At 40.4% G+C, this 27,516-nt stretch overlaps 2 protein-coding genes across 5 annotated transcripts in view; both read left to right on the top strand.

The window, feature by feature from the left end:
* Positions 1-8: 8 nt before the first annotated feature.
* On the top strand, positions 9-16,236 carry CEP76 (centrosomal protein 76). 4 transcript variants are annotated; one of them, XM_082046310.1, is made up of 12 exons: positions 9-189; positions 1,368-1,523; positions 1,857-1,938; positions 2,306-2,530; positions 3,609-3,794; positions 5,558-5,655; positions 6,268-6,369; positions 9,164-9,355; positions 11,260-11,426; positions 13,070-13,403; positions 14,601-14,818; positions 15,244-16,236. In XM_082046310.1, exons 1-12 carry the CDS (start codon positions 127-129, stop codon positions 15,380-15,382), a joined length of 1,962 nt encoding a protein of 653 aa, XP_081902436.1. In that variant the 5' UTR covers positions 9-126; the 3' UTR covers positions 15,383-16,236. The 4 variants fall into 4 exon arrangements, with proteins under 4 accessions (XP_081902436.1, XP_081902438.1, XP_081902437.1 ...); XM_082046313.1 differs by having other exon boundaries at positions 55-189; positions 6,268-6,396; XM_082046312.1 differs by lacking the exon at positions 2,306-2,530 and having other exon boundaries at positions 6,268-6,396.
* A 1,318-nt stretch (positions 16,237-17,554) lies between these two features.
* The window catches only part of SPIRE1 (spire type actin nucleation factor 1), a 134,270-nt gene continuing 124,308 nt past the window's right edge, over positions 17,555-27,516 (top strand). The window contains exon 1 of the mRNA XM_082046309.1: positions 17,555-17,986. Coding sequence (XP_081902435.1) covers positions 17,662-17,986 — 325 coding nt within the window. The 5' untranslated portion in view covers positions 17,555-17,661. The remainder of the gene's footprint in view (positions 17,987-27,516) is intronic.

Raw genomic sequence — 27,516 nt, 5'->3', positions numbered from 1 at the left:
AGCGGGCGAGGCGGCGGCCGCGCGCCGGGCAGTTACGCCGTCGGCCGCGCCCGTTGGAACGGCCGTTGGGGGCTCCCTCCCCGCTGCTGCTGCCGGAGTGGGAAGTGTCTCGGCCCCGCTCTTGCCATGGCGTTGCCGCCGGAGAAAGCCTCCGAGCTGAAGCAGATCATCCACCAGCAGCTGGTCAAGGTGGGGGTGTCTGCGCGGTAGAGCGGCGGAGCGACTTCTCCTGTCGCAAGGGGAGGGGTGGCCTGGTTGGGCTTTGCTGTTCCCCGTGCCGGCGGTGCGGAGCCCCGGCCCCTGGCGGCAGCAGTGCCCGCTCGCTCCCTGCCCGTTCCCTGCTTTGTTTTTCCTACTTCAGCCGCTTCAGGTGGTTCCCAGGCGCTATTCCCGCACCCTTGCAAAACGGCCAGCGGCGGTTCGCGCTCCTGTCTGATCCTTGCCCCGCTTTGCGGCCTTTTTCTCGCCGTCTCCTACCGCCCCCGCTCCCCGCCCTCATCTCTGCTTTCCTGGGCCCCGGAGAGATGAAGCTGAGGTCCCTGCCGCCCTGTCCGCTCCCCCCTCTTGCTGCTCTCTCGCTCCGTGTCGCTGCCCCGGTCAGGGCAGGGAGAGGCCCGCGGCACTGGCGGCTGAGTCGGGGGGTCGGCACCCTGAGACCGAGGCTTTTTGGTGTTTTTGGTTCCTTTTTCACAGAATGGTTGGGGTTGGAAGGGACCTCTGGAGGTCATCTGGTCCAAACCACCTGCCAAAAGCAGGTTCGCCCGAGTAGACTGCACAGGAATGTGTTCTTTGCTTGCTGCTTTTTGAGAGAAGTTATTGGGCTTGGATTGATGGGGAACTAAATACAAATGCTTCAGCTCATGCATCGCAAAGTATTGTAAGTCTCAGTGGCTGTGGCCCTAACATCCCTCAGTTTTGCAGATCCATGCATTTTAACAGCTGCGATGAAGGACAGAAATTCTGTTTTCCCTTTGAGCACAGGGGAAGCTTTCAATGGAGATTTCATACTTCTGTGTCTTAAGTATAAAAGTGTACTTTTCCCCTTAAAAAAAAGAAACTATTATTCTAAAGATGAATCTTGAGGGAGACGAGATTAAAACAGTGACCATTTTATATATGATGGATTTGCAGACCTTTTTATAAGGAGGCAAGTTCAAGGCAGGGAATGCTGTAAAGAGCAGTGAAAATGCTCAGGTTTGGTATGCTCGTGATTTTTTAAACTGGTAGTTCTGAAAGGATGAATATTTTTATGTAGTTATTTCTGTGTTCCTAGGAGAATATCTTTAGTCTTATCGAGTGACTGTTTAGTCATAGCTGCTACCATTTAAAGACCCTGTATTTGTAGCATATAGTGAATTTTCTTTCAGATGGATGTCCATGGCAGGATCAGAGAAGTTCTTGCTGAGACTATACGTGAAGAGTTAGCACCTGAGCATCAGCAGTTATCCACAGAAGATCTGATAAAAGCCTTAAGACAACGAGGAATCATTGATGATGTTATGAAGGAACTTAAATTTGTAACTGTAAGTAGCTTTTCAAGAGTGAAAATATTTTTGCTTTTCCTTCTTACTGACATGGTGTTTTGACAAAGTGAAAACTCTCTACTTCTAAAGGTTTGTAATGGCTTTACTGATTGGTGACATAGCAGGAGCAGAACAGCTTAAGGCATTTGCTAAAAGTGGTTTGATGATAATATTACATTGAAATTATTTGCTCTGTTTTGTTACATCTCAAGTAGGAGTATACCTGAGGAATGGCATTCAGGTGAAACTGAGGATTCTTTAATTTTTAGAAGGCTGTGGTAAGAGCACTGTTGTATCCCTTGATGCCTTAAAAAGTCTTAATTGTAATTTCAGGATGTGAATGAAAGGGAGAGGACTTCAGCTCCAAAACCATCAACACATTTTGTTGACAGAGAACCACCAGTTTTGAAAAAAAGTATGTTGCTTGTTTATTTTAGTATTTGGATCATAGGTTTGAGAGAAATTTGAAGTCTATGAGTTTTTGAACTCTGAATTAGTGGTCCAGTATGAACTGCCATAAAGGTGGATGTTTTTCCTGCTTATCTACAGGAAGTAAATTTATGTAAGCAGCAGAAATTAAGTGTTGCATAAAATGTGAATTTTTTTAATGTCATTTATCTTACGTTAAGATAACTTCCATACATTTTAAAATCACTTTCTTCTAAGCACTCATTTAAAAAAGTTTATTTTTTGTTTTCTAGTCTCCTGTTAGTTAACTGATATTTAACATGCTTCTTAAGATCTGTTTGTAGTCTCTTCATTTTTATTGCTACGCTTTACAGCTAACATTGACCCAACACGGAGGTATCTTTACCTTCAGGTTTTGGGTGGAAAAGCTTTTCTGGAACACCTTCAGGAACCGGAGCCTCTGCCTGGCCAAATCTGTTCTACCTTCACTCTGTGTTTACATTTTCGAAATCAGCGCTTCCGTTCTAAACCTGTCCCGTGTGCCTGTGAGCCAGATTTTCATGACGGTTTTTTACTTGAGGTACACAAGGATAGCCTAGGTAAGGAATGTTGTGGGTCTAAGGCTGATGCTATCGGGGTTTTTTTCTGACTTCAGAGTTATTGCAAAATATATTTGATATTACTTACTGGCTTTCTTTCCTATTTTTTATCACATTTTCCTAAGGAAACTGATTACTGTATTAGGTTATGCCACTTGTAGATCTTTCTCTGCTCTTGCATCTTCTTTTCCACTCTAAAATAACTTTTGAATTTGATCCACTTTATAATGGACAGTGAGACAATGGTCTCAGAGCTGGTAAGAGATACTAAGATGGCTGTGATTTTTCATGAACTTTGTGCTGACAGTTGAAGAAGTGTAATATAAATTTGTCATCAGATGGAAAGAAAATCTTTAGTGTGAGTTCAGTTTGCCTACCAGTTGGCAAAACCTGCGGAAGTGTCAGTCATCCACAGCCTGTATTACTGTTATTTTGTTGGTAGCCAGGGAACACGGTAGGAGCTAAGTGTGTTATGAAGAGACTTCTGGATTTGGTCTGAACCCTGTAGAAATCCAGGGTAGCTTATGGAATATCAGGTACCAGAGACAAAGCCAGAGTTATTGTAGTTGGACTTGGGGAAGGGAGTGAGTACACCACAAGTTCAAAGAAAACCAGACTTTTTAAATCCTGCTGCTCATGGAGCAGTTTATATCATAGGGACAAGCTTAACTATGGAGAAATTTGTTTCCTAAATACTGATGTATAGTAAGTTCACCTGACACATTCCAACTTATTAAAAGAATATTTTTTCAATTGCTGTTACTTAATGGTGCTTTAATATTATTTATTTTCTTAATTCATAATTCCACTTTAATTTCTGTGCAACTGAACTGGTTACACTGGAGTACTCAACTACAGGAATCTTTTTATCTCCTCTGTAAATTAACTGTAATCTTTCTGTAGCTCTGTCCTAAGCTGAATTTGATTTTCAGATGGTATCATTGCTTCTACTTCTGGATGTGAGATTTTTCTTAAAATGCAATGTATGTACTGAATGTAAAATGCATACATTTTAATTTTGAGGAGGACTTGGGATGGTAATAATCTTGCTCTCTTATTTTGATTTTAATAATGGCAGGTGAAGGAAGTAAAATGGTGGATGCAACCACTATGTTATCTATATGTGATCCAGTGCATATGGTTCTGATCAAAACAGACACATTTGGTGAGACAACACTAGTAGCATCCTATTTCTTGGAGTGGCGGTCTGTCTTGGCTGCAGAGAATGGCATAACAAATGTTGCTGTTGAACTCCTGGGTGTAGGTAAGGATAAATAATAAGGCTGTAATGGTGACTTGAAAGATACTGAGCTTGCTCACAGGCTTAATGCAGTATTTATGATATAGTTTAATATTAGTTCAACTCATAAATTACTATAAGGTATCCTTAGAAAATGTGTAGGAGACCAATGGTCATATTTTCCTGTTACTGAAATAATAAAAATGTATATTCCAGATCCTGTGTAGTAATGGTCCCTGTGTCTGGGAGCTCTCACTACTGATTTTCTGAAAAATCTGAATAAGTTGTCAAAACCAAACCAAACAAAAATCAACCAATTAATCTCCAGACCAGTGCACTGAAGAGTAAAATCCAGCTTGTGTGCCTTTCATAGCAAACTAGCAACTGCTGGAGGAAGTGATCTCTGCTATGCTGCCATTTATTCCAGTAGCTGGAAGCATGTTTTCTGACAGAGGGGCTGAAGAGCTCTGTGTAGGTAGTTAGCAGTTAGTATACATGTATATTTTTGTGTATCACTTGTCGCCGCTCCCTGTTTTAGGAATTCTACTCTAAGTTTTTTTTAATATTATGATTTAGTGGGTAAAGATTCGATCTAGGACTCAATCTATCACGACTTCTTATACTAGTTACCACAGTTTGGTCAAGTAGTAGCTGATGAATCATTGGAGTATTTATCATAGTTTCTCTACCTCTTAGGTAGGTGAGCAGTTCTTGATTCAAAAGAGATTAAATGATACCTTAAATATTTTGAAGATTGGATAATATTACAGAAGTTATTCCTGATCGTTATCACTATTACCTTTTTGTTTGTTTGTTTTGGTACAGTGTTTTATGCAGTGAATACAAATCTAGTAAGCTTATTTGCTAATATGTTTATTTCCTTCTGAAAATGCTGACTATTGCCAAAACTTCAGTAAGCAATATGGATTTGGACAGTTTCTCAAATGGAGAGCTTTTTATTTATAATTACTTGGAAATGCATAACAAATAAGTTGAGTTTAATACTCAAAATGGGTGATGGGAGGAGTTCAATGTAATTACCATCAGATTTTTCCAAGTAATAAAGTATTGATCCAGTAAATGTAGTGCTGTTTGTTCTTCTATGAAGTTTTGTCATTGTGAAAAATGCATCAAGAACATTGAAGCATGCTGCCACCTCAGATAAATAGACAAACTACTATGTGAGGCTTCTGTTGCTTGTATTGATTATAAACCCATCTCTCTGGTTTTTAATGCTTCTTGTTCGTGGTGTAATTCTAAATTTTCAGCATAATGCAACAACATTAGGGTTTTGGTGTTTTGTGGTTTGTTTGTCCTTTTTTTTAAAGTTGTTTATTTGCATGGCATTCTGGGTCTGTCATAATAAACTGTATCTTAAGGAAGATGAACTTCACTTATTTCCAACTAGTTAGGTTTGATCTACCTGTATAGTCACTAGGAATAGGTACCCTCAGGGTGTGTGACTCTTCTACTCTATTTTAGATGCCCATTCTAGACATTTCTAGAATGCCATTCATCTCATATATCCTGGTACTGGCTGCAAAGAGGGCACTGGGTGATTATCTCAGATCTAGATGTCTGCTTTTTTGTCTTGGTTATGCTTTCTTACAGCCTCTTTTGAGTTTGAATTCAAATAAAGGTTCTTATTTTGCATATATTTAGTTTAGTGGGTTTTTTGTGATTATATAGCTAAAATATTTATTTTAATTATTTACTTCTGCCTAGCTGACCTGTCCTAAGTAAAAATGAATTTGAGAGAACTGATCAGAATTTATTTTGGTTCAAAGGTACAGAATCAAAGGTTTCTGTTGGGGTTTTAAACATCAGACTGGAAATGTATCCACAGCTTAATAAGACGCTGTCTCCAGAAGTAACTAATACTCAAGTAAGTAGTTTTGGGAAGGGCTTTGATTGGGGGGGAGCTCAGTACAGAATACCTTATGTACTTGTTGAGAGCTATGGTATCTTGAATGTTTGATATTTTTTCCCATTGCATTTAAATATAATTAGCTTTTTTTAAACTGCTTTGTTTATACTGAACATTATCTGAAGTATTACTTTAGTAGTTTTCCTACTTACCTGTATCAAAACTTGAGAAGAAAAATAAGAAAGATGCAATATACCTAATTCTCTTCAGGTACTATATGTTTTCTTGCTCTCTCTCCCGTTTGAAATAATAACTTCAGGTCATCTATTCTGTCATTAAAAGCCCATCAAAAGCTGAGCAATCCTTCTGTATAGAAATGCATCACTTAAGATGAACACTACTTCAGTGAAGCTTGATATGTGAGCCTACAAACAAGAAACGTAACTTGAAGGTTTTTTTAATTGGATTTTAAATTAAAAATACTACTCTTCAGCACTTGCACAGCACATTAAATATGAAGCTTTATTTTAGAGACCCCATTTGGTGTTAATCTACTTACTGATTACGTTGGGTTTTTTTCCTGTTTGGAATTAATATATGTGTGATTGGTTATGTTTTTCTTACCTGCAGTTTGCTTTGGAACGTCAGAAAACAGCAGAAAAAGAACGGTTATTTCTTGTATATGCTAAACAGTGGTGGAGAGAGTACCTACAGATAAGGCCTACACACAATGTAAGGCTGGTAAAGATTTTTGCACAGGTTTGTAAATTTTACAAATAGACCAATCCTTCCTTTAAGTCATGTTTTTAGATATATTTTAAAGTTTATATATATATAGAATCTGTATAGATTTATGATATTACATTCAGTTCAGAGCTACATGGTGTGTATCATGCAAAAAAAGAAATTTGTAAGGATCGAACTTCTAGATGTATACTGAGGCTCAATAACATCATGCAGAAAAAAGGTTGCTCCAACCATTTCTGATGCATGAGGTGATAAAAAAAAGTCTGTTTAGTCTTTTTCTTGAATACTCACAAATGGCAAAGACTTAAGTGATCTCTGCAAACTATTTCAAACAAGTTTTATACAGGATAAAACAGTTATAAAAAATGAACTTAATCAGATGTTAGAACATATCCACACAATATTTAAGTAGTGTAGTCTGTAAAGCAATCTGTCTGCTTAATGTTACACACTAGCTACAGACATAATTACTCTAGGCTAATAAACTACTACGCATCAGTTCCTCCTTGCTAACTATCCCTCAATAAAAGGAATAGTATGACTCTGTGCTTTTTTTAGTGCCATTAATTTATCTTGCGTGGTTGCAATTTTCCTAGCACAGATAATAAGCAGTAGCTTATTATCTCAAAGTAACTTCCCGAGGTGATCCCTGCCTACTCTTTCTTTTCAGTACAGTGTTAATAGCAGCTTCCATTCTGGATGTACCATCTGTTCATTAGTGATGTGAACTTCCAAATAAGGATGTGGTGGGTCAGTCCAGCCAGCAGCTGAGCCCCCTCCCAGTCACTCTCTCATTCCACCTCAGCAGAAGCGAGAAGAGAATGGAAAGGGCAAAAATGAGGAAAAACTCATGGGTTGAGATGAAGACAGTTTAATGAGTGAAGGAAAGAAAGGAACAGGGGGAAAAGGTGATGCAAAGACAATCACTCATCACCTCCCACGACCTCCCCCCGGCAGGCTGGTGCCCAGCAAGTCTCCAAGCAGGGGCTAATTTAGAAAGTCTGTTCTTCACATCCACCAGTTCTATTGTTGAACATGATGCTGTGTGGCATGGAATATCACTTTGGTCAGTTCAGGTCAGCTGTCCTGGGTGTGTCCCCTCCCAGCCTCTTGTCCACCCCGAAATTAGTCCATGTTGGGGCAGAATGAGAATCAGAGGCGGCCTTGATGCTGTGCAGGCACTGCTCAGCAATAGCTAAAACATTGGTGTGTTATGAACACAAATCTGAAACTAAGCACCATAGAGGCTGCTATGTAGAAAATTAACTGCACCCCAGCCAGACTCAATACAAAGGCATAAGGTTTACAGGGTGGGGTTTGTAGAGAAACAAAATATATAATTAAATAAATATATAATTAAATTGGGAATTGTAGAACTGGGAGATTGGTTGGGATGTGAGGTTAAAATGGGACTCCTACTATTTTGAGAATAAAGCAATGTGTGAATTAATGGTATTCCACTTTATGCACCCACAAAACTACAATAGGCTTGGGAAGAAGGTTGGAGGGAAGAGTTTGTGGTTAGGATTGGAGGACTAGGTTCTTTGTTACAGAACAGTATAGAAACCGGCAGCCCTCAGAACACTATAGGAGCTAGGCCCCCTGCTAGTTCAGTACCTATAGAAAGCTTACATTGATTTCTCTGGCTGGCCACAGCAAATCTTAGTAAAGCTACCCCTAATGGCCTTTCTCATTTCTGGGAGCAGAAGTGAGATTATGAGAATTGTTTGATAGTTTAGTTACCAGGCAGTTTTGTAGGGATAATGCAGAAGCGTGCATTACCTTCAGGAAACTATATTAAGTAAATAATTAATGCTTCTTGTGATTTTTTTTTTCCTTGCTTTCTAGCTGTGAAATAATTTACCACAGGATTCAGTCAGCTTCAAATAAATGGTGCTTTTCTTACACTAGCTCGCTGAAAAAGTGTAAGAAAACCTTAACAGGGCAATATGTGACGACAGTAAAAAATATGACACCATGATTTCCTGAAGCTGGAGACATTTAAAAGACTTTATCCCTTTTGAAATGTACAAACATAAAAGTACAAGTTTAGCCCAGTGAGGAAGAGTTTTATACTGGTTGAAGTATTTTGGTAGTTTATAGTCATATTTCCCTGCAGCACGTAATAAAACAGACCTTTTCCAGTCATCTTATTTTTTCTTTTTTTCCAATAAATTAGAAATTCTTACTACTCTTGTAATTTTTATATATCTGATGACAGCACTGTGAGTATATTGTTTCTTGCTGTTATGACAAGAGGTAAAGAGTATTCAAATTCAGAAGCAAATATATACCTTTTAAACTCTCAAACCAGCTGCTGAGAGTGGCTGTGTTTTGGGGTTAGTTGTGAGTTTTGGTGGGTGTATGATTTTTTGGAGGTTTTTTTGTTTGTTTGATGTGGGGTGTTTGGCTGGTGGGTGTTTGGTTTGGGCTTTTTTGTTTGATGTGAATATAGAAATTGATAGTGAATGGGGCATGAACAGTTCCTCACCCATTTAAGGAAATTAAGTTCAACCTGTACTACTCAAGGGTATTTGAACTTTTAGTCTAGAATGTCCTCTGGTGACAGAGGCAGTGGAAAAATCTAACTGTAAAGTCACCCCATACAAATTGCCCTAATGGTCTTGTGTCTTAATTCTAGAGGATTTTTGTCTTAACATTTTCCAGTGTTATTTATTTCAGGGATAATAAATTCTGTAGCAAAAAAGACAGTTTAAGTTAAGATGAATCTTTTGTAACGTTTGCATGGCTGGCAAATAAACGTATTTTACATGTTCAGGATGAAAATGGAGTAAACCGTCCAGTATGTTCATATATCAGACCACTTCGAGCAGGCCGGTTACTGGACACTCCTAGACAAGCAGCGCGATTTGTCAGTGTCCTGGGTTATGAAAGAGCTCCTGTCATTGGAGGAGGTGGTGGCAAACAAGAACAGTGGTGCACCCTTCTTGCTTTTTTGTGTAGAAACAAGGTATGTGAAAAGGACTTTGTGTGACACAAGAGAGTTGGTATGATTTTTCTAGCAGAAGTCAGTAATTTAAAACAGGCTGCAAATACATTGATTAAATAGAATTTGGAGAGTTCTTTTACAATAACTTGCCTAAGACCTTTTTAAAGAGAAACAGGTGTTAAATAGTAGACAGGTGGCTTTGGAGCAGACTTTCTTTACTGCTGTTGAGGCGCATTTGTTAATACATCTCTTTGACAATGAGCTTGCTTTTGTTAATTTGCTTTTCTAAGTTCCTATATCATTATTCAATGAGCCCCTCCTAGTGTGCAGGCCACTAATTTAAATTCTGGACTAATCCAGGAAAAGTTGGAAAAATCACTTTTGAAAAACTGATTTTTTTTAATTTTTTGTTTTAGATGGGCTAAATTATACAGTCTTGCATTTATTTTTTTGCAAGATAGGGATTTTTACTAAAAGTTTCAACCTAGTTCTTAGTGACCCGACACTTGTATCATGTGACTATAATAAATGAAACAAATTATAATTCATCCTGGATTATAGCTCTTCCATTGTATTAATAAAAGTAATAGTGCTCTTATTTTACCTGTTTGGAGTGGTCAGCGCTTTTCATTGCCATGGAGATACTTCTGCGTTCAAAAACAGTCTCACTGATGTGTTTAACATAAACAGATCTGTTCTTGGCAGCAGGAGCTGTATCCCAGTTTTTAGACTTGTCACAAAGACTACACAGAGCAGACATTAGCTGTAGTCTCTGAGTATCACATGATGCATAGGTACCATTTAAAGGCAACACTGGCTATGCGCTGTTTTTCAGAGGGATGTGCTGATCATGACTTTGAGTTTGAGGATGTTGTGTTTGGAGACACAGAGAAGAGGTTTCCTCCAAGGCAGAAGTGGAACACTGTGTAAGAAAATAGCTGAATTTAGCTCCCGAGACACCAGCTGTACTCTTATTATTTTTTTTGCAGAAAAGTGGTGCGGCATTATTAAATGAACACAGGTTCACCAGAAACTTATTGAAACTTTTCTTGATATTTCCCTTGTACATTATGGTAGGGGAAGATTGTTTTGTCTGTGTAATGAACAGATGCATCCAAGAACACTGAATTTTACATTTTCAACAGTCTGAATAGTATTTGACTAAAGAGCTGTACTGTTCTGGATGCTGTGCTTTGTGTTATGAAGTCTTCATTGCATGAGGATGTTTCTTACCTTACAGCTAACACTTGTGAAGAACTTAAAAAGAGTGTTACACATCACATTCAGAAATTTATTTCTCTAAATTACCAATGGTAGCAACAAATTTATGAATGAATTTTTTTTTTTCTTCTGGTTGAAGGGAAATGCAGCTACATATGACTTCTAGTTGTTACATAGATTGGTGGAGGTACTTGTTTTACCTTTTTTAATTCCTGAACTTTGACAACACATCCAAGATAGTAAATTAGAATAGAATTACATTTTATTGACTTCAGATTTCTGAACTATGTGATAATACTACATAATTTCTTATATCACCTCAGGTATTTGCCTTACGTACATTTTGGCTTTTAATTAGAATGCTAATTTTGTCTTTACAGGTCAATAGATTCTGGTTTTGAGTTACTTGAAGGTATCTTTGTAGTCATAAGAAATGTTTTCCAGTATTAATCATAAAGTATATTTGAATAAAAATATAAATATTCTATTATTAAAACATACTAATATTTTAAAACAATATTTGCTATTGCAGGAAACTAAAACTTGTCAAGTTTAAACCTTAAAATCCTATCTTCTGACATGTGCTTTAGGTAAACAGAAGGAAAACATGACTTGTTAAATTATGATTTAAAGAAATAGTGGTATTTGTTTAGATTTTATCCATTCCTGATACTCAAACCAGCTTGCTAATGTTTACTGCCTAGGGTGACTGTGAAGATCATGCTAACCTCCTGTGCAGTCTTCTTCTTGGGTTTGGATTGGAAGCCTTTGTGTGCGTTGGAACAAAAGCAAAAGGAGTCCCCCATGCTTGGGTAATGACTTGTGGAACTGATGGAACAATCACTTTTTGGGAGAGCTTAACAGGACATAGGTGAGTAAAAGGAATATGAGAAAACTGAGCAATGTATATTGAGGTTTGCATGGGCTATTTTTGTTGTTGCTTTTTGTTTTTACACCCCGTCATGTAACTCATGTAATCAAAGGCAAAAGTCTTTGAAGTTTTTTTCTTTGTGCTGCTTTTTTTTTTTTTTTTAAATAACTGGTTCAATGTAAGGTATAATATTTTGCCAGTTTGTAATGTAGTTTTCAGTGGCTTTAATACAGTATAGGAGCTGTTCTGTGTCTTATGGCAGCTCATTGCCATTGATCCTATTGCTGCCATCATTTGTAAAGGAGATGAAATCTGATGTGATTGTTTAGGAACTGTTGTGGTTTAACTCCAGCCAGTAACTAAACACCATGCAGCTGCTCGCTCACTCATCCCTCTGATGGGATGGGAGAGAGAATCAGAAGAGTAAAATGAGAAAACTTGTGTGTTGAGGTAAAAACAGTTTATCAGCTAGAGCTTGCTTTCTCCTTTCCCCAGCTATATATGCTGAGCATGATGCCATATGGAATGGAATATCTCTGCAGTTGGGGTTACCTGTCCCATCTGTGTCCCCTCCCAACTTCTTGTGCACCCCCAGCCTACTCACTGGTGGGGTGAAAAGCAGAAAAGGCCTTGACTCTGTAAGCTCTGCTCAGTAGTAACTGAAACATCCCAGTATTATCAACACTGTTTCCAGCACAAATCCAAAACACAGCCACACACTAGCTACTATGAGGAAAATTAACTCTATCCCAGCCAAAACCAGCACAGGAACCCATATTTTTTTCTTATGTCATTTGTGAAATCAGTGTTACGTTACTTTTTTCCCCCTGCAGAAATCTCTGCAAGTTCTGAGATTCTCTCACTTGAGTCATTTTAGAAGGGCATATGTACCTGTTTTGTGTTCCAAAGCTTCTGGAACCTGTTTGTTAAAAATTCTTTATTTTCTTCTCATTCTGCCTGTTGTGTTGCTCAAGTGTGTAGAATGGTACTCAGTCTCAGTTTTTATATATATTTTTTTAAAAGCCTCAAACTTTAATGAAAAGAACTTCCTCTTTACTGATTATGTTCAGCACTGTGATCCATCCCATCAGACTTAGTAGTGCTATTGGAAGCACTACTTTTGGAAACATAATTTTTGTAATGTATAGCTTCAGGTTGCATTGGTAGAAGCACAGTGGGACTATGTATTTGAATATAAGACTTTTGGCTTTGTGAAAAGTGCTGATTAATATCCAGTGTTGCAAATAAGCAATTCTGTTTTGCCACTGTTTGTGTATCCTATGATTAGCATTTGAAGATGGCAGTATTTCTCCAAATGTGATGAATAGTGGAGGAAACTCTATGGGTGTATTGTTGTAGTTGCAAAATGTAATTGCTGTTGAATATCTGCTTGATTATTCAGCTTATTTTTCTAGATTTAAACAAAAAAAGTGATGTATTATTTCATTGTATGTTATGCCTCCAAAATGTGTATAATTACTTTTATGTAAAGAAATTAATGCCATTTTAGGAAAAACAAATATGTTAGCAAACTTGGCTTACATTTTTGAAAGGAGAAATGGCGTATATCTATTCCATTTGAATATTTGTACCTTGCCTTGAAGTAAAGTGTACTAATACGAAATGGAATGTTTTTTTATTAGGTACATTCACAGACCTATCAACCCTGATGACCCTCCACTAGTTGAACAGCCCAAGCCCCTGTATCCTTATCGCACGATAGGTTGTATTTTCAACCATCAGAAGTTCTTTGGAAACTGTCAGCCCACTGATGCTGTGGAGGTCTGTGTGTTTGACCTGCACGATGAATCTAAATGGAAACCCATGAGTGGAGAAGCAATAAAATCTGTATGTTCCCCTGGAGCAACATCTTCAGTTCCCCCTTTTCCTCCTCTGTGTGCTACCACAATAGATGCTGCAGTAACAAGCAATGAGATAGAATTGCAGCTGAGAATACTCACCTCTGAACACAGAAAGGTAAATACTGTTTAAAGATTGTCATTGATCTGTTGCGGTAATAAAGGTGCATGTTTTTACTGTATACTTGTTTTGGATAACCATTTGTGAGTTCACATACTCATATCTTTGCAATGTTTTCCATCAGCTTTTGCAGAAATCCTGTATGTGAAAAGTGAAATAACTGAAAAATTGTTTGGAAAGACTGTACTGAGCTAGCTCAGACATTATAATTATTATTTGCAGTGGTAATTCTGTAGCCTTGTGTGTGGGTTCTTCCCTGTACCCTGCCTTTGCCTCTCATTCTAGGTCTGTGATCTTCAGCTTACTGGCACCTGCAGACTTACCTATGAGTGGTCTGTCAAAGCTAGAAGGATCAAATCTGGTTGTTAATGGGCTTTGTCTATCCATCACAAATGGTTTTGGTCCCTAGATAAAAGCAGGCTTTCAGCTTTTATAACCTTACTCTTGACTGCTTTAGAAAAATCAGAAGGTATTTCTGGAAGTAGGTTTCATCCTTTATCAGGATTTTTACAAGATGTGCCAGAAATTTTTGATCTTGTGCTGGATATGAAGAAGATGGTATTTTAAATCCCTGTTAGCTTATGTCTCGTATATATATATATATATATATATATATATTTTTTTTAAATCTCCCCGCACAATGTTCAACCTTTTGGGTGGCAAGTAATTGTCAGAGTATGAATCTCATGCAGTGCTGAACACATGTGGTAGATTTTTCTACTCATTTGCACTTGTGGGATTGTAAGAGGAAGGTGGATGCATGTGTGTGTTTTGGGGAGCTGTTGGTCATTGCTTATTCAGAAGTGCGTTTCCATGAGAAACATTAGAAGAATGTGAAGTGTATCTCAGTTGATCATTCCTGTATTTTTTGCTGTGTATTTATGCAGTATCTTCCTATATTTCATGCAGAGATACTGTAGCTAAAACATGTAGTTTCAACTCTGCTAGTTTTGTTTTAGTCTTGTGGTTTAACTTCATTTTTTGGTAAATGTTTGATATTTTGTTGATGTTGTTTGATTCATCTGGTTGGTGTGTGAATTAATATACAAATCTTATTGCTTCATGGATTTACTGCCATTAACTACAAATTAATGATTTGTCATGGATTCATTTGAATCTATACAGTATACAAGCTTATTGGTATCTTAATGTTCATTCTGCATGGTTGTCATCATTCTGTGACTTGCCTCACAGGACCTCGGCCTTTCTACTGTTTGGGATGACCATCTGTCCTATCTGTTGTCACCAGCATTAGCAGCCTATGAGCTCGAACGTACAACAAGTATTTCTGCAGGAAATGAAGAGTTTCAAGATGCTGTAAGAAGAGCTGTACCTGATGGTCACACATTTAAAGGGTTTCCTATTCATTTTGTATACAGAAATGCCAGGAGAGCATTTGCCACATGTCTTCGGTAAATATAAATACGTTCAAATAGTAATAATTATGAATTGCAACTGGGTTTTTTTTATAATGACATGTAAAGAAAATTAACTTTCTTAAATTAGAACAGAAGGAAGAATTGCATAGTATATGCAGTGTATCATGGGGTTCTGAGCTTTTATGTTACATTGGTGAGTTCAGTCATGATAGGCTTTTCATGGGTTAAAGAATGAGGAGTTAATTTTTCAGCACTTGTTAAAATTGATCAGTGGTGGTCTTGTTTTCTTCCAAGGCAACAGCCCCTGCACTATGAAAAAATATTGTTATTTATAATGACAGACTCATGACATTTGTTTGCGTGTTAGTCACATTTTAAATAACTGCACATATGTAATTGACAATTTTAATAACAGCTTAGTAATATCTGTTACTCTTGTTTTTCTGTCTGTCAAATAGGTCTCCTTTTTGTGAAGAAATAATCTGCTGTAGGGGCGACCAAGTGCGACTTGCAGTTCGTGTACGAGTGTTTACATACCCTGAATCTGCATGTGCTGTTTGGATCATGTTTGCTTGTAAATACCGCTCTGTCCTTTAAAAAAAAACAGAATCATTCAGACTTTTTTAGATCTGCAAAATAATGTATGTGGGTATAAAATTATGCAATTAAAAACTAATATTGTATTTTATAGAAGTGCCACTGATTTTTGAATTCTACTGCGTGTGTATTGAAGAGGATTGTGTACACAGTAATGATTTTATTTATAAAAAGAATGTATGCTTATTTTTAATAAAAGTTACTTTTAATAATAATAGGAATGTGGGTCAAATTACTAAAATGTGTGCATAAAATACTGGCTTTTCTTCTGCAGTTCTGCACTGGTGTCAGAATTCATTTAGAAAAAAGTCTGTTTTCCTTCTTCAGGGTAAGAGACGGTGCTCTCCAAGTAGCATTGCAAGTGTGCTTTGTGAGTGGCTGAGATCCAGAAATACTGAATTTTAAGCATATGTCCTTTCCACGAATTTTGTATCTGCCTCTCTTGGACCTAGCAATAGCTTCTACATTCAGCTTCGAAGAAGAGTTCAGTTAGGTATAGGTAATCTGCTAATCTATGAATTTATTACCTTATGGATTTTAAAAACTCTTTTAACGTTTAAAATTTAATTTGCCTGTTACTAAATTAAGTAGCTTTATTTAAATACTAGTTGTAACTTATTTGAGCAGTGCATGTTACACACATGTATGTTGCTGCAAGGGAGTGTTCAGAATAACTGAAAGTGAAATACAGCTGACTTGTTAGAGCATAGTGGGGCCTTTCCAGTGTGCTGTGCACTGTGTGTATGGAAGGGGACACTGCACAGTGCTGTCTTGTCATTTATGCACTTCAGTCTTTTCATATAAAGTGGATGCTGAGGGGAAATTTTAAATTTCATTTTGCATATGCTAGGTAAAATTGTAGAATACCCAATTAAAAAAAAAGCATAGAAATGTTTATTTGATATTTTATTTAGTCTCTACAGCATGAAGCTGATTTTTCTGCATGCAGTGCCCACTGGCTTGGTAGGGGCTGGAGAACAAGCTGGTGCGAAGAGGGAGGCTTGGCCCTTCTGGTGCCTGAGGTGCTCAGGGATGGGAACCTCACTTCACAGCTTTTGTGACCCTTTCCAGATTGTGCTTAACTGTGTCCAGCCTCTCCCTTTTCCCTTGGTATCTCCTGCCTTGCTGCTGCATAAATGGAGATTTGCAGGAGGAAGAAGCTTTGTGCTGCGGGATGGAATATTGTGTCCAGTTCTGGGCCCCTCAGTTCAAGAAGGACAGGGAACTGCTGGAGAGAGTCCAGTGCAGGGCAACAAAGATGATGAAGGATGTGGAGCATCTCCCTTATGAGGAAAGGCTGAGGGAGCTGGGGCTCTTTAGCTTGGAGAAGTGGAGACTGAGGGGTGACCTCATTAATGTTTATAAATATGTAAAGGGTGAGTGTCACAAGCATCAACCCAGGCTCTTCTCGGTGACAACCAATGATAGGACAAGGGGCAGTGGGTGCAAATTGGAACACAGGAGGTTCCACTTAAATTTGTGAAGAAACTTCTTCACAGTGAGGGTGATGGAACACTGGAACAGGCTGCCCAGGGAGGTTGTGGAGTCTCCTTCTCTGGAGACATTCAAAACCTGCCTGGACACATTCCTGTGTAATCTCATGTAGGTGTTGCTGCTCTTTTGAGGTCCCTTCCGATCCCCAACATTATGTGATTCTGTGTTGGCATCACACAGGCAGGCTGTGGGGTGGACAGCTGCCCTCCTGCCGCGACAGCAGGGCTGTGCTTTCTGCCCAAACCTCACCCTTCGATGCTGGAGATGTTGGTTGGTATCATTGTTTAACTCTTGGGGGTACAGGAGTCATACTGGAGGTATTTGTTTCTCGCGGGGGTCGTTGAACCAGCAGCCCGATGGTTATGAGGTAAGAACAGGTCGTTATCCGTGACGAAGGCAGACGTGGAAGCCCAGCAGCTGCCGTGGCAGCTCCCGAAGCGAATCCCGCCTTCCGCAACCCCGCGCAGCCGGGACGTCGCCCGCCATGACGGCTGGCGCCGGCAGGGGGCGCTGCGGCAGCGGGCAGCGGGCGCTGTGGGCGGGGGCTGGGAGGACGCCATTGCGTTGCTATGAGCTGTCCTCCGCGGGCGCCGCTCCTCCCGCCGGCCGGCCGCTGCCTGCCTGCCTGCTGCGCGGGCCGGGCTGTCCGGCGGCCTGGTGGCACTAGCGGGGCGGAGAGGATGAGCACGGCGGGACCGGGCGGCAGCAGCACAAGTAGCAGCAGCAGCAGCCGCCGCGGCGGGGCCGGTCACTGAGCCCGAGGAGCAGCGCGGCGGAGGCCGGGCATGGCGCTGCCGGGGGAGCGCGGCGCGGAGCCCCAGCCCGGCGTCTCCCGCCCCGCCGACGAGGAGGAGGACGGCGGCGGCGGGGCCGGCGGGCAACCGGAGGCGCTGTCGCTGGAGGAGATCCTCCGGCTCTACAACCAGCCCATCAACGAGGAGCAGGCGTGGGCCGTGTGCTACCAGTGCTGCGGATCGCTGCGGGCCCGCGCCCGCCGCGGAGAGACCCCCGCCGCCCGCCTGGGGCCGGCCGCACACCTCCGCATCTGGCGGGACGGCGCCGTCACCCTGGAGCAGGGCGAGCCCCAGCGGCCGCCCCCGCCCGCCGCAGGTGAGGCCGGGCGCCGCCGTCGACACCCCTCAGCCCCCCGGGTACGGCCCGGTCCGGCGCAACAACGGCGGGTGCCGGGTGCGGGCGGCCGCCCTTCTCCTTCTCCCTTTGTCCGTGGGCTGACGGTCTCTTCCCGCCGGAGGGCTGCGGGGAGGGAGCGCTCGGCTCCTCAGCCGTGCCGGGGGCGGGTGGGTGTCCCTGCACCATCTCGGGTTTGTGCGCGGAAAGGGAGAAATTGTCGCCTTGAATTTGATCAGTCATCTGCGTGTTGGGTACAGGGGAGGTCAATGCGGGTTTAGGGTTTTATAATCGCGTCGTCTCCTGGTGCGTAACACTGTGTCATCAGCACCTATAGCGCCTGCTTTTGGAGTCGCTTTGGCCATATTGCTCGGTGTCTTTCAGAAATAGTTTAGCTTCAAAAGGTGTAGATCAATTTAGAACTGTGCTGACATTAAGTAAATAAGAAAGCCCTATAGACCTTCCAGGCGCTTAGCACCTACCATCTGTTTCCTTAAAATACCTAGGAAAACATATTTGGCATTGGAAAGGAAAAGAAGGGTGCACAGCTGTTTCTTGGTGCTTCAAAGCTTCTGGTTATGAATGTGGAAATGAATATTTTTTTGTTGAAAGTAAAACTTGATTTCTGAAAAGAACCTAAAGCGAGGCAGCAGAGGGTTGTGCTCCTTTATCACAAGTGATGGTGTTCCCCAGTATCAACCTGGTCCATGTTCGACGTCACTGAATTTTCCAGGAAGACAGAGGTTTCGGCATTTTAAAGTTATGTGAAGCAGAAGGCAATGGTAAATTCACAAAATGGGGTTAATTGAGCCCTCAGCCTTTAGAACCTGGATATTACGCCTGGTGTTACAGTTTAATGAAGCCTTTTAATAGAGTGCCTGTCTGAAAAGCCTTTTGGCAGAGATTTGCAGTAATCCAGTTTGGAGCTAGCGCTACATGCAAATATCAAAATGTACTGGGTAGAAGAAGGGACATAATTTTGTTCTATGATTGGAATGAGTCTAATAATGACTACCATTTAAATGTGATCTGATGTGCTTTTTAAATTATTTTTAAAAATGAGTTATGGTAATGTTAATGAAATGCCAGACCAACACCCAGAAGTTCCAGGAAAATGCTTTCCTGACCAAGGCATCTGCATGTCACAAGAGCCCTAAAGAGTTCTGTACTGCGTATTGTGTGCTGCTTGTACTTGCTGTGTTTTGACGTGATATCAGAATCATTCCTTTCTTTCTCTTACTGTAGGAAATATATTGATTTACTATGTATTTTTTTCTTTTGTTGCTTTTTCCTTGTTATTTTTGGGCTTATTCTATGTCCTTTTACAGTACATCTTTAATGGCCTGTAGGAAGGTCTTGGATATATCTGGATCTAAAGTTCAGGACCCTCACTGACATCCAGTGTGTTTAGTATATGCTAAAGCTGCATGCTGCAGCTACATTAGTCTTTTAAATGTTTCATTTAACATGTGCTAACCTGTGTATGTTAATACTTCATTTAAATCTTTGGAGACCTTTTTTAAAAATCTTCCAACCTCGACTATTTTTCTCTTATATATATAAATTTTAACCTTATTATTGTATGTGTACTGTTGTATATCAGTTAGCACCATGTATATGTGCTTCTTTCTTGAAAATCTTAGTGCATGCGTGTATATATATAAAGATAACCAATCAGCTAAGACCTCCCAGGGAAGCATGAGGTGGGAGATATCCCAGGGAGAGTACCCCCTCCAGTGTGGATAATAGGAAAGGGGAGGAGGGGAGGCTTCTGTCAGATGTCCGTTCCTAGACCATACTTGGAGATCCTACTTTTGCATCAACCATAGGCTGGTAGGCACCTGGATTTGAAAGGAGGCAGAATTCCTCTCCCTGCGGTCCCCTTCCTGGCCCTGCATCTTCCTAGTCTTCTTAACTTTGGATAAACTTCTACAATATAGGCTATTGCTCAGCCTTCAAGCTTTCACAAAGGATTTTATGTGGTTTTGGCAGTAACTGTCAACAACACGAAACAAAGGTGGTGGTCCTAGTCAGTTGGCCTTCATTCTTCTTTGGTTTGTGGAACCTGTAGGAGGTTTTCGCTGGAAACGTCATGTATGTGATACAGCAAATATTGGTAGTTCACTACCCTGAATACTGAAGAGGTGACAGTAGGCTTGCTTCTCCTTGGCATCTTTTGAACTGTCCCAGTTCTTTCCCTTATTGCTCACTGCAGTGTCCTTAGGTGATGATTAGCTTTCTGAGCCGGTTTCAGCTTGAGCCTCTTGAAGAGGTATTTATTCTTAGGCTCATGTATTCTGCTTATTAGGAATGAGAGTTTAAGAAGCAGTATTGCCCCGGTGCTATGGCTTGGGGAGCAGCACATTGTAGCACAGGCCCTGAAGCTGTTTGGCCATGTTCATTTTACTCTTGAGATACAAATTAAAGTTTTCTTAAATACTGATTATGTAGAAACCGATGGTACTTTTCCAAAGCTGTTTCTTGTGAATCAGTTTTCCGATTAGTGTGCAATACTTGACATTCCAAGTAAAAATATTTAGAAATTGAAGAAAATGTCCTTGAGATATGAAACAAAGATGACTTTCACTGATACTGAGGCAGAAAAACAACCTTGGAGTTGAATCCCCATGCTTAACCAAACCCAGAGACTGATTCTGAGATCTTTCCAGTTTTATCTATGTTTTCTATTAATATTTAGTGGTTTTGTTTTGTTTTTAATCAGTAAGGTTTTGGTTAAATAGAAGTTAAAAGATTAAGAATGAAAATGTTGCTCAGCTGTTTGTTTTCCTGTAAGCATTGATATTACCTGAATCCCTGGAAAAAGCAGGATCAAGAAGGATTGCTGCTAATTGTTTTCCTGCATTTGTATTTCGGACAACTTAGGTTTAAATGCCCATGTCAGGAGGTTTGGAAGAGCCAATAGGGGTTCTGTGGGTTAATGCTCTGAGCTGTAAAGCTATTTTGTTCTAGCCATACATAAAAAAATGTATAGCTGTAGGTTGGTGCATAGGTTTTTGGATAATTCACAGGAACAAATATCAGCTGTTAGTTTCTGTTTTCGCAAACAGCAGAATCCTGTGTGGGCAAATAAAGGAGTCCCCGAAGAATGGTGTCTTTGGGTAGTGAACATTCAGGCTTTGTTCGGGATGGCGAAGAATGATGTGATCAGTCATGCCTGTCGGTGGGGGCTCAGGCGAAGTCGGGAGTGAGCACATCCGTGTCACGGAGTCTGTTTCAGAGATGCTCACGGAGTGATGTTTTCACCATGTGTTGCAAAACTTACAGTTTTGCCAGAACTGAAGTGAGTAAGGAATAAGCATGAATGTGCAAAAAATGAGGAGCTCGCTGTGGTCATCTTAGCATGAATCATTGTAACTGTCTGACGTCTCAATACCACAGAAATGTGGGTTGCTTAGAAATACCCACGATGAAATTGGAGATACAGTGTAGAATGTATTTTACCTAATGGGCGTTTTAAAAGTCTCTTTGTTCCGTCCAATTTATATGAAATGAACTAATAGTGGCATCCAGTAAAGTGCCAGATGCAATAAAAAAAAAACTTCTGAAAGAGCTAAAATGCTTGGTGTAAACACATGGTTTGGCTCCTCTAAGCTTTTCTTGTGGAATGGTACTTATGAGCATTTTTTTTAAACCTGAAGCAATAATGAAGTAATAAAGGAGTAGAAAATCTGCACAGGAGCTGACAATCGACCTCATACGCAGTACATAGCTGCAGCAGAATGCCCTGGGGCATGGGAGGTTGTTTTGTTGGGGTTGTGTTGTCACTACGAGTTGGATAAGGGGCTCTTGCTTCTCAGAGTGCCGGCTGTGCCGTCTCCCTCCCGCAGGGATGAGCGGAGTTGGAGAAACCCAGAGTCTTCCTCACATGTTTTGTCAGCACCAGGTCCGTGAATTAGCAAAGGCAGACGCTGATTTTTGGGCATTGCACTGAGTTCCTGAAGAGAAACAGCCCCGGGGGTCTCGGAAAGGGACAAGGGCAGGTAGCTGGAAAACCAAACTGTGCCAATATCCATCTGCTGGCTGTTGAGGGCTGGAATGTGTGTGGTTCTCCTCGGCCTTCCCTCTGTCTCCTGCGGGTAGTGTCAGTGGCCCTTCTTCTGCCTTGTCCTTCAGCCCCAGAGGAGAAAGCACAAGAAGGAAATTACTGCTGGTTCTATCAGAAGCAAGTCCTATGCAGATTTTTCTCTTGGAAATCTGCCAGGCATTCAGCGGGAGGTCATGATGCATGGAGTGTTCTGGCTTTGCCTCAAAAAGATCACAGAGAAGTTGACTGCATGGTGGCGTTCACGGGACTCAGAGGGCTGAGGATGAGACACACTGGAGAGGAAGAGCTTACAGTGTCTCGGCAGTTTCAGTGACTTTCATGTCCTTCTTACACTCTGGTGTGCCCAGGTATTGGAAGGTAGCATAGAGAAATATAGCACGAGTAAATGCAAATTTAGCTTGTGTGCATCAAGACTTTCTCATCTGTCAGTCTCTTGTAGAGCACTGAGCAAAAATATGCAGGATTTTTAGAGGAAAATGAATGTACTGACATTTTGCTTCTAATTTTGTCGACCCTTTTGAAAGATAATGAATGCGAGTAGCCTTGCTCGCTGTTTAAATTTCAAAACAGGTATTGCTATGAATACGGCTACAATAAATAGTACCTCTAGAATTAAGAGTTAACTATGTTCTGAATTCAGATTTTGTTCAAGGGTATTCAAAACCATCTGTATTTAAAACCAGTAAGGTTTGATGTGTTAAACCTCACCTTTTTAAGTTTTAAGATAGATATATAGATATGTTAAAGTTGGAAGTCAAGGTAGGAAGAAAATGTCACTGGACAGCAGAGAGGAGCCTCGGTGAGTTGATACTTCATCTGTCCTCGCTTGCTTTGCTGATCTGTGGAAGAGGGAAAGCTTAGGCCTTCTTTGTGCCAGGCTTTCTGCCGTCAGTGTGGTTCCCAGTACGTAAGGGTGAACTGGAAGGCCTCCAGTCACGGCTTATGCTGATGCAGCCCATGCACTGGGATTACATGGGCACTCTGTGAACGTAGGCAGACGGGTAGGGGCCCTATTGTAGACAGCCCTGGTGGGGGAGGACAAAATAAGCAAAGAAAAGATCACAGTGTAACAAAAATAACTTCTCTGGAGGAAAAAAGAAAAAAACCAGCCAAACAAAAGGCATATTCCAAATGCTTGCACAAAAGAAATGGAAGGAAGTTGCCCACAGTTACCTCTATTTTTATGCAGAGATGTTGAAAATGGTAAGTAGGCAGTGAAGGAATAAAAACGAATTTGGTGTTGACTGAAATCTGCCTTTGTTCCTAAGGAAAACTTGAGAGCACAGAACTCTTAGGAATTGTGGGCTCCTGATGTTCATAATGGCTTAAAGTAAAACATAACACATTTGTAATTTAATGGAGGTTTTCTTGACTAGTGCAATAAAAATGTTGCTGTAGAAAGGAAAGCGGAATTGTGGTTGTCATTGTTAACCGTGACTGAAGACTAGAGTAAAAAATGAGACATCTGCCATGATGTTGCAGAGAGTTAATATCGTGTCCCTGTGGGGCATCACTGGAGAAAGAACAGGGCTGCCTTTTTTTTAAAAAAATAAATAAAAGAAGTGTAATGTAGTCCAACTTCAGGGGCTGGAGGTGACAGTTTACACCACAGTACCCGGTGAGAGGGAATGGGGTGATGGGTGGGACTGGGGTAGCACAAGAAGGGCTTTGAAAACGAAGACGGTAGCAGTGTATGATGTGACGGAGGGAGAGAGAGCAAATGCCTTTAACGGGATGATGCAGAGAGCAAGATGTGATCAGAGCGACAGGCAGTGAAAACAACCCACGCAGGAGCAGCGTTGTGAATGGGACTGACCCGAGCGTGGCTGCCTTTGCCAAGTGTGCCATAGGTATGTTGCAGGTGACAAGAGGATTAGAAGTACATAACATCCTAGGCCCATGTTGGCAATGAACAGAAGTGGGAAAGCTTTTCCATAATGTCTGTTAAAAGGAAGCTGGAGGGTGTTCACTTTTTCTTTCTGAATGAATTTATCACATTACAGCATTGGATCTCATAAAGAGACAAAACTAATATTGTTCCTGATAAAACCTTAAGCTAGCTTGCATGACACATGCAACTATGAGTGTGTTATTGGATTTTATTACTGTGCACTTTAAGAGGAAGAAAAAGAGATAAGTCAGATTTTACAGTGTAAATACAAGACTGCAAAGACACAGCTGAGGTAGAGGAGAATTAAGAGAACTACTTTTTAATCTACTTGAGAGAGTTTATTAACAGCTGATGAAAGTTCTTAACAGATCCTACAGTGCTGTGTTATTAATTTAGAAAACCTGTAACCTGCTTGAAAGTCTGGATCCATCAAACATGATGGTAGAAACTTCTGCTGACTTCAATGGAGTCAGAATTCTGCCACAAGCACACATACCTGTTGAATGAGCAAGCCTCTAGCTCCAGGAAAAAACTAGAATATGATTAGAGTAACAGTACTTTTGTTTCTTTAAAAAAAGAAAAAAAAAAAGAGAGACATGAACTCTGCAAATTCGCACTTTTTGGAAAGGATTGCTATCTGGACAGGCCAGAGGAAAGTGAATGTAGTATCTGTAGTTAAGCATCTGCAGAAGAGACTGGTGGCTACGAATAGAGCTCGGCAGCACTTGGAGATGCTTATCTACCACAGCATTCATCTTAGAATTAAAAAACAAAAAGGTGATTTCTAGGTAAACTTAAGAGTTTGCTAAAGAGGGTTAGAATGGAACATGGAAAGAGCTGTATGGTAACCACAGCCGGTTTCCTTGTGCAGAGTAGAAATGCAACAAGATGAGGAATGACCTTTTAATTACATCTTAGAAGGTAGCACTAAGGTAGTATGTATTTGCTAATTGGAATTAAAGAATATTATTTTAAAATAATTTTTACTACAAAATGTAACTGGGTATTAGCACCAAAGACCTTTCAGTGATTACCTTTGCTTTTTGCAATGTGCAGGGGGATTGCTTTTGACTGTATAAAATGAGGAGTAACTTCAGTGAAGTGTTGAATGGAGAAAGATGAAGGCATGAGAAAAGACTGACACAGGGAAGGAAAGTCCTGGACACCTTTGGTCTAGTAACCTGTCTAAGAATTTTCCTTGTATTTTCTTAGACATTTCTTTCTCTTTTCTTCTCCCAAGCAGAAAAATGTGGTGTACCATTTCTAAATCATCAGCTGTAGGCTGATACAGAAATCACAACTCCAATCCAAAAAGCCACAAGCTGTAAAAACTCATCCCATTTCTTGTTGCCTTCCAATTACAGTTTAATGGAAGGATGTGTTGATCTTCCAAGCCCAAGTATTCTACTTAAAATCATGGCTCTCTGTGGGTGCTGCTCTGAGGGGTCTGTGTTTACCCCTCCTCATCCAGTCTGCCTCTTTCTGCTTCCTCATGTCCTCACTTTTGACCTTCCCTTGCAGCCTGATTTCTCTTACTCCTAAGCTTTACTTTACCTATATTTGTCTTTTTCACTTTTTTTCTTTTCCCGTTTTTCATGCAAGATTTCTCTGTCCTCCTCTGTTTATGTTGTAATATCCATCCTCTGCCAGAAGTCTGGCTCACTCCTGCTACATCAATATTTCCCTCTCCCTTCATTTAATTATGAATCCTGTTCTTCGCGTACTCATCTCTTTTTCCTTATGTTGCTTGTTTGCCTTTGCTTTTTTCATTCTTTCCCTTTTATTGGTGCTAATCTTGACTCTTGTATTGACAGCTGTGTCAGAGTTGGTAACTAACGCCCCAGTTCCTGCAATCAGATGATTAATGTGAGTCTGAACTTCCCCTTCCCCCCCCTTTTTTTAAGGAGTTCCTTGTTCTCTTAAGGGTGGGGAAAAGCCCACTGTTCTAGCTACAGTGCCTCTTGAAGACAAAAAAGCTAGAAAGCAAATACCTATTCAACGGGTTAATTTGGGGGCTTGACTAAAGAGTATTCAATTTAAGGATCTTGAGTTAGACTCCCATGTTCTCCTTTGCCCCCTTTCCTTCTATGAACCTCTGTGTTCCTTCTTCAGCCATGTTTTCCGCTGTCCTCCAATACGTCTGGGCAGTGACTGTCTTTCCTGAGGGCAACTTGAGTTCTGCTGTCATGGAAATAGCAGCTTGATTTCACCCAAAACCTGAAGAAATGTGGTGTTTAATTAGAATATTAATCTCTAACACAAAATAAGTTTGGGGTTTGTTGCCAGTGTATATGTCAGCTACACTATTGCCTGAAAAATCTGTGCTAATCATTTCAGTTCTGCAAGAAGCTGTGTGGAAGCAAATGCTTTTGGATCTATGCAGAGGAATCTGAGGCATTAGAGGAAGGCTGGGAAGATGCTCTGAGGCTCTAAGCTGCGATGAGCTGAGGCTCATTGGAGTAGCTGGTTACAGCTGAAGCAGTGGCTGTGTGATTCTGGTGTCACATTGCTTAATTTTTCTTTGGATAGTGGAGTGGAAATGGTTTTGCACATTCTGCATGTTTTCTTACAAATATCCTGTGTCTGTCCATTTTAACGTACTGAATTATCTATTTTGCTTTTAAATTTGGGTGTTCCATTTGTACTTCTTATGGGCAGCAGTACTTGACATGCTTGCTCTTTGTTCTTGTATCTATGAAGACCCTTTCTAACCATGACCTTTTAAATTGTGCTTCAGTGAAGCACAGGCTATAGAGAAATTGACCACGGTCTTTTTTTAACAGCATTGTGAGATATTTTTGAGAAAATAATTATTTTTCGCTGTCTAACCAGCAGCCTGAAGCTCTTGCCTTGAGGAATGAGTCAGTGTGCCCTAATGCTTGATGTAAGTTTGGCATGACTCCTCTTGTTGAGGGTTTGAAGTAAGAATAATTTTCAAATAGAAATTTTGAGGAATGAAAAATGACTGTGAAGGTTTGGGGCTTTTTCTTTTTGGCAGCAAATATGTCTCTTTTAAAGATTGTTTTCGGAGATATAGGAAACCTCTAATTTAAGTTTCAGACCTTCTTGCAAAAACTGTGCATTTTTTTTCATTCAAACAGTCATCTAACCTTCCAAATTGCAGATTGTTTATAAATTGACGTTAACTTGACAATTAGTTATGCTACTTACTAGTAATGAATGCATTAGTCACTGTTGGAAAGCTGTCATGGAAAAATACTGTTGAATTTTTTTGTCAGTAAGAGTGGTGAAAATGCTACACAGATTAGTATCTAGTTGAATGGTTGTGAAGTCTGGATCTGTGTTAAGCAGCAGCAGCTTAAATAATTTTGTAAGTCTTCACCTATTTACCAGATAAGCGCTTAATACTGCTTACAGGCAGAGACTATTCCATGGCTTCTTGCAGAGAATACAGCCTAAGTATGACCCTTGGCTACATTGCAAAGCTTTTGCTTTTTCAGCCATATCAGCTGAAGACAGAAGAAATTTCTATTCTCCGTCAGTGTAAGTAAAGCCACTATAAGTAAACTGGCTTGCATCGGCCATACAAAAGCA

Source organism: Streptopelia decaocto (genome assembly GCF_964273445.1).
Source record: "Streptopelia decaocto genome assembly, chromosome: 2".
NCBI lineage: Eukaryota > Metazoa > Chordata > Aves > Columbiformes > Columbidae > Streptopelia > Streptopelia decaocto.
This window is presented reverse-complemented; position numbering and strand designations above follow the sequence as displayed.

What these genes read in the sequence shown, in the direction of transcription:
- CEP76 (XM_082046313.1), top strand. Translation starts at nt 127, where the DNA reads ATGGCGTTGCCGCCGGAGAAAGCCTCCGAGCTGAAGCAGATCATCCAC. An exon ending in AGGAACTTAAATTTGTAACT is followed by an intron (nt 1,524 to 1,856) that starts GTAAGTAGCTTT and finishes TTGTAATTTCAG; the next exon opens with GATGTGAATGAAAGGGAGAG. An exon ending in GAGAGCTTAACAGGACATAG is followed by an intron (nt 11,427 to 13,069) that starts GTGAGTAAAAGG and finishes TTTTTTTATTAG; the next exon opens with GTACATTCACAGACCTATCA.